The 6,938-nt window shown below is 38.1% G+C and overlaps 2 protein-coding genes across 2 annotated transcripts in view; one reads left to right on the top strand and one right to left on the bottom strand.

The window, feature by feature from the left end:
• The window catches only part of LOC106110903 (brefeldin A-inhibited guanine nucleotide-exchange protein 3), a 14,688-nt gene extending 9,487 nt beyond the window's left edge, over positions 1-5,201 (top strand). Inside the window, 7 exon segments of the mRNA XM_013292853.1 lie at positions 88-298; positions 601-694; positions 996-1,148; positions 1,591-1,803; positions 1,908-2,081; positions 2,154-4,799; positions 4,901-5,201. Coding sequence (XP_013148307.1) covers positions 88-298; positions 601-694; positions 996-1,148; positions 1,591-1,803; positions 1,908-2,081; positions 2,154-4,799; positions 4,901-5,113 — 3,704 coding nt within the window. The 3' untranslated portion in view covers positions 5,114-5,201.
• A 901-nt stretch (positions 5,202-6,102) lies between these two features.
• LOC106110714 (reversion-inducing cysteine-rich protein with Kazal motifs-like) overlaps positions 6,103-6,938 on the bottom strand; it is a 27,128-nt gene continuing 26,292 nt past the window's right edge. Inside the window, exons 7-8 of the mRNA XM_013292611.1 lie at positions 6,832-6,851; positions 6,103-6,738 (exon numbers count right to left, since the gene is read on the bottom strand). Coding sequence (XP_013148065.1) covers positions 6,103-6,738; positions 6,832-6,851 — 656 coding nt within the window. The remainder of the gene's footprint in view (positions 6,739-6,831; positions 6,852-6,938) is intronic.

Here is a 6,938-nt window from a genome sequence, read left to right as displayed (position 1 = left end):
TGTGGATGTCTATAGACAAACACTTCGCCATTGTGTCGAATTCAGGTGGGCGCTTGCTTGTTTCCCATCTTATGATTTAAAATGTAGGAGGTCTGGAGCTGGGCTCGAAAGCGGCCGAGTGCTGGGAGCACATATTCGGCGCGTGCCACTACGTGTCCAGCTTGGAGCACGCGCTGTTCGGGCAGCAAGGCAACAACGCCACGCCCATCGTGACGGTGCAGACCGCGCGCAACAAGACCGTCTGCGTGCTGCAGGCGGACGCCAAGCTCAGCCTCGACCCCAAAGACGATGAGACCTGGTAAATGGAAAACTTCTTACATTAATAGCAAATTTGAACTCTAATTTCAGTCTTGAATACGATAGTAAACATTTAGTTTTATGCAATTAATGTAACTGTAACAACGTATTTAACTTTAACAACTAGAGTACTGACGCCCGTCAGAATGGCGCGCTATTCTCAATTAACTGAATGACATTGACAGTTGTCATAGGGATAGGGATGTACTTGCCAATAATCTAGTGTTGCGCCAATCCTTCGGCGTAGTACTGATTTTCTTCTTAACGTTAGGAAGGATGGTTTATTTATGTTTTTTTTTCCAGTGTGGACGTTTTCAATTTCTTGCAACCAGTGATGGAGAATAATTATAACAGCGATATGTCTGTGGCTAAAATTGTTGAGACATGTCGACAGGAGGTGAGTAATAACTGTTTTTTTAAAAAACAGAAATACCAAAATGCGGTAATAAAAAGCTGTTGCACACGACTTAGTCTGCATCTGTGTTACTCTCTTATAACGTAGCCTTTTATTAGTAAAAGAATTTTTGAAATCGATCCAGTACTTTTTGAATTAATGCAATCACAAAAATACAAATCTATACTCTGAGTCATAATATTATAGTAAACATTTGTAATTACTCCATAAAAGTTATTTGGATTTTAAAAAAGCGTCATTTATTAGCATTCCAAATTTAGGCCATTGTTGTATTTTTTGTTAGGGAGGTAACGTAATATCGGGCGCGGGCGCAGCGCGCGTGTGCTGCGCGCTCGCTGCGGCCGCGGACACGCTGTTCTCGCGTCTCGCCGCCACCACCACGCTGCCGGCGCTGCGGGCAGCGCTGCAGCGCCTCGTCGCACATCAACATCGACTGGTGAGCACTGCACTTTTATAACTATTTCTATATCTGTATCTGTATCTGTATCTGTATTTGTACCAGTGTCTATAATATTGTATAATAAAACGTAATCTTAGTTACGAAGAATGTTAGAAATGCCTGTATATTTTTTAATAATTTTTTTTCTTTAAAACCGTTAAACTGACGACACCCTTTATGCTAGACATTTGAATCTAATAAACATAAGGGTAAATAAATTGAAAAATCCGGTGTACGGGAAAACCACAAGTCAATAATAGCAAAAAGCAAGATTACCATTTACCAAAATTTACCAAAACTTCGTTGTCTTTTGCGCATTTGAAATTTAACATTTCACAAATTTAACTATTAAAGTTAAAAAGAAAAGGAACAGCTAGTGATCTATAATCGTATGATGCTGTTTGTGACAGTTGAGCAGTGAGGAGTGTTATTTGTGCAGTTGTTCTCATCGTGGGAGCAAGACGTGGCCAACAACAACTCGGGGTGGTGGAGGCGCGGAGGTCGCGGGGGCGGGGGCGCGGCGGGCGGCGGGGCGGAGGCGGCGCGCGCGCTGTGCCGCGCCGGCGACGTGGCGCTGCGCTGTCTGCGCGCAGCTCGCCCGCTCGCACACCGCATGGCCATATGGACTGTCGTCGGACCACATTTCATGCAGGTTATATATATTTCAACTATCTCTCTCTAATAGATTCTCCGCTTCACTGACAGCTTCAAAATTTATAACTAGTAAAACTAAATCGTTGGAGATTTTCTTTTCAGGCGGCCTGTCACAAAGATATTCAAATATCCAGTCTCGCGATACAATGCTTACACGACTGTGCGACGACTCTGCTCAACCAACAAGTTGAACTTCCTCATTTCCACTTTAACGAGGCCCTGCTCAAGCCTTTTGAAAATTTACTATGCCTAGAACTATGCGATGATGATATTCAGGTAACATTCGTAACATAATAATTTGTAATTGGTATTCTTCACACTGTCCTCATGTGATATGTTAATTTTCAGGAGCAGATTATTTCTTGCATTTGCGAATTCGTAGAAACTAATCGCTTGGAAATCAGGTCGGGATGGCGCCCACTGTTCAACACATTACGCGCTGCAAATAATTCAAATCAGTATTCTGCAATTTTGGAAATATTCAAAGTCTTCCTGAACACAGACAATACTCTGGTCTTCGCGAATGCAGCCCTCGATTGCATACTTTGCCTTTTAAGTCATATAAAAGGTCTACACTTTGAAGAAGTGCAGGCGACAGAAGTTAAATCGAAGAAAGTAACTACGCCGACGCAGCAGAAACCAAGCTTGAGTCTTAAATTTTCAAAGAACAGTAAATTTATTCCACTCAGTGAAGAAAAATCTGAAAAAGTCATCGTGGATATGTGCAGAGAAGCACTTCTTCATTTGGAAAGTTGCGCTGATATTCTCACCATGATGTACAATATGCCAAAGTGTCCAATTTTTAACACGGGCAATAGAATCAAGGGCGATATGCCACTTTCTGTCGTCGATCCTATCATACCGAGCGGGTCACTAGATGTCACCAAATACATCACTAACGACAATTTCGAAGAAGAATTGATATCGTACAGAAAACTATCAACTAGTTTACACCCATCAAATACCACAAACACTTGTTTATTGAAATTAGATAAGCCTAGCAACATACTAAAAGTGTGGTATGTCCTTATTGAAGGATTGATATCAGCGACAGTGGTATGCTCAAAGAAAAACCAACCAGCTGCTATGGAGACACTCTTCAAATTGTTAAAAAATACCGCAGACGTGCCCGGCACACATTTTGGCCTGCATTGTATCAATCATTTGTTGTTGCCCACAGTCCAAAACTGGCTCAGACAAATTGCCAACGTCAATACTCATTGGGACACCATCATGCCTAATTTTAAACAGTGCTGTGGTATGACAACTGACACTATTGTTGTATTTTTACATCAGTTGCAACAAATCAATATCGAACGGTCCACTACCGATGAGAATAACGAAATCATTGACATAGAACCGATAGAAAATGCTGAAGTCAGTTTTGCTTTGAAACAGATAATGCTAATCTTGGTAGAGTGTATAGCGCAGCCTCAAGAACCGATTGCCAGATTGGGAGCGTCTTGTATAAGACACATAATATTAACATCAGGACATTTACTGACTGACAATCAATGGGAAATCATATGCACTAGTCTTCATAGAGCTTGCAATGTAAGTTTGAGCCCTTTAAAGCAGATAACATATGCTTTTAAAGAAAATTCAAACAGTTTCTATGGAGATTTGGCCATGGTAAAAGTGGCAGCGAGACGCGATTGTTCTGTCAATGACAATGTGAGGTTACATGCGATGGCTCAACAAGTATTTCTGACTGATCAGTTGAGAGGAGATAACAATGTAAAGCCCAACGCTAAAAGCTCGAATCAAAATCAAATGCTGATCGATGATCGTAGTTACATTTTCCTTATTTATCTTCAAGACTCAATGAATTCTTTAAATCCTGAATTATACACAGTCAGAATTCCTTACCGAGGTCTAGTTGTGGGCTTGCTTGCTCATCAGATATTGATTCAAATTATAGCAACAGTCCTCATACAAGCTTCATCAGACGTATTTCAAGGAATAAATAACATATTGCTAGAAAGCTTAAAAACAGGTTCCAGTGTTTGCAATTATAGATTCTTCTTGAATAAAGATAATACAGATTTACTTCTGAAAAGTTTGGAGATGTCTTACGTTCGAGCTATGCAATTTGATTTACGACCTGGATTAAAATTTTTAGTTCAGAAAGTATCTAATTTGGATCATGCTGCTAACCTTTACAAGCAAACTACATCTTCGTGGCTGATTAAAATTATAGCCCTTACTGAAATATTCTTTAGCGGTGTCTATACTTACAAACTGATATCGAATGATATTTCAATAATTCTGAATAATTACACATCATCTCTTAATTTGACTCTCGAATACGATAGATTTGTAAGAAAAATATTTGATTTAAAAGCAACGTGGGAATTGCTTTGCAATAATTTCATCAGACACGCAGGTAATGCGCCAGAATACGATGAAATAGACAGCATAAGAGACCGTTTGTCCTGTAGTTCGATAGACAGCGAATCTTCATCGAATAATTACGAGCATTACTATGCTCAAGAAGCATCTGATGATCCTGAACCCTCGGTAAATAACTCAGATAATGAAAACATCAATGATGGGAATATAGAAGAGGATATTTCTGATAAGCCAAGGCCTTTTACATTTGCGGATTTCAAAGCGAATACTAACGAAACCACTAATAATACGCCAACGAAAAATCAAAATAATGGCTTTGATGATCAAGATACAGGGAAATCAAATGACGATACTCTAGAGAAAAGTGAACAAGTTGACAAAATTCAAATAGACAAAACCAGGCGCGAACTTATCGAAGGGATAACACATAGACCTGCCTCCAATATTCCAGAAAATGGACAGAGTCAAGAGAACAAGAAAGTTGGAAGCACATCTAGTGCTATTAGCAACCACGCACGAAAAGTCAACATTACAATATGCGATGGACCAGGCTTTGAAAAGACCAAATCTACGGAGCCGATTATTCCTCCACAGCCCGTGCCTCCGGAAATCGAGCAACAGAGAACGCTAAGCATAAATAAAGTAAGTAAGACAACGTAACTAGATATGTTTTGAATATTTATTCCGAAATTTACATCTTGTATCTTGTGTTTTATTAATTTATTTACAATGTAAATTCGCAGGACATGGACGTGAGACGCTCAAGCTTGCAGAGCATCCTAATGGCATACTTGGAACTGGTGCTGACCTTCCCGCTGGAGAGGTTCCAGCTCGTCAGCCCCGTACTCAACGACGGCTTCCTACAACTCGCCAAAACCATCACCGACCCACAACTTTTGGATAGAATTAATATATTTTTCGATAAAAAAGATATAACGGAACTTAGTTATAAGTAATCATTAAATTGTGATAATTCACATTAATATCGTCAATATATTAATCCTCTCTGTTCAGTGTTATCTTCAAATAAAACAATGCTATCGAGATTATTGTTTTAATACTCCTCATTAGCTTTTAGCATATAAATATACTCCTTCTACAATATCTAAAAATCTGTATCAACAAAATACATAACAAATTATAAAAAAATGTAATACGCTATTTGGTATTTATAAGACTATTTAGTATAACTGTCTTTTTACATTTGTTACAACAATTAATATCAGTTCTTTTATCTATAATACAATTATTTCTTTAACAATGGCTACATACATCTTTTACTATTTATTTCTGTAGCGGTATTCATTGTTGCATGTTTACACTTAGGTAACATTTTAATGATAGTTGAACTTAATCTTGCTTAAAAAATACTGTGCTAGGAACAATCCTAATTGATGCACAAGCATATCTTGACAAAAATTACTGACCAAAATAATCAAAAACGCCTATAACTTTCTTCGTAAAGAAAGAGTTGTAGTTATTTTAAATCGAATTGAAATAACGATTTCAATAATGTTTAGAGAACATTGATTCTTACTGCAATAAAATCTACAACTACGAGATAATTACGAAACGATGGCACAACGAACTCACAGCGGTTATCTTTCTTAAAACTTAAAAGTACAAAGTGTGCCTTATGTACATACATATAAAGCTTAAAAAAGCGTATACATTGATTTGTCTGACGCGTAACTACACATTTCTTACGATGGCACTTCTATTTGGTTTGTAACTTTTCTTATAAAGTAATTATTTACATGATATATCTAATTATCATAAAACAGCCGTACTAAATAACTATGTATTTATTTGATAATAGTATTCGATATGAAAACTGTACAACTTGCTGTAACCAAACTTTACTGATTTTATTCCATCAATAGGACTATATAAGTAAATGTACTGTGCGAATTTGTAAATGCTTGAGCACTATACTGGATTACTTTTATCTAGGAATCAATGCAAATAAAGTTGAAATGAATACTAAAGCTATTGATATACTAAAACTAGCTGCACTTTGTGTAGGGGTCGTGTGCACTGGTATCGCGTACGATAACGCACATAACGCTACGTCACTAGTTATCAAAGCACTACCTCTATTTATTAAATCACCTAACTTTTCTGCTTCAAGAATACACACTTTTAATTGCAAATCAGTAGGATTATCTAATAAAGTTTCCACTGATATGAAAAGCTCCATTTCCACTGTTAAATAACCTCTCAGCGCACACTCAGCTATCTTAATATGCCTTTCTAAAGTTTTTAAAATATTATTTAAATGTACAACATTATCTGATATGTTTGTTCCATATAATGCTCTGTCGAACTGTTTCTTGGCGTATAATATTCTAAGGGCACCGCCACACTTGGGGCAGCAAGCTCCGGGGGCAGTAAACCCGATGCATTTCGGTTTCTTAAGAGGAGGACAAACGATTCTATCAAATCCACACTTAGGCTCCATAAGGTCTGAGATGGGTCCAACAGCGAAGCACGGCCCGAGGTAGTCGACGCTAACGTACTCAGACCAAGCCGCGCACTCCGACATGTATGTGACGCCGTTTAGACCGCAGACAGTACCCTTCTGTAACAAAAATAAGTTTTTTGACGATATGGTGACAAAATCAAATCAAATAATACTTTTCAATTCCATGTGTATTGCTTTTTGTTACGCCACGAATTGAGTTAGGCAAGCATCTAAAAATGGTTAGCACTTTATTGGCGCTCCAAGAATTTTCAGGGAACCCTTTTGCTTTGTGCTGTTATTGAGCATTGCTTACCGTC

This window comes from Papilio polytes, unplaced genomic scaffold, assembly GCF_000836215.1.
Source record: "Papilio polytes unplaced genomic scaffold, Ppol_1.0 DF824191.1, whole genome shotgun sequence".
NCBI classification, from domain to species: Eukaryota; Metazoa; Arthropoda; class Insecta; order Lepidoptera; family Papilionidae; genus Papilio; species Papilio polytes.
The sequence above is the reverse complement of the archived record's forward strand: the minus strand, read 5'-3'. Positions and strand labels throughout refer to the sequence as shown.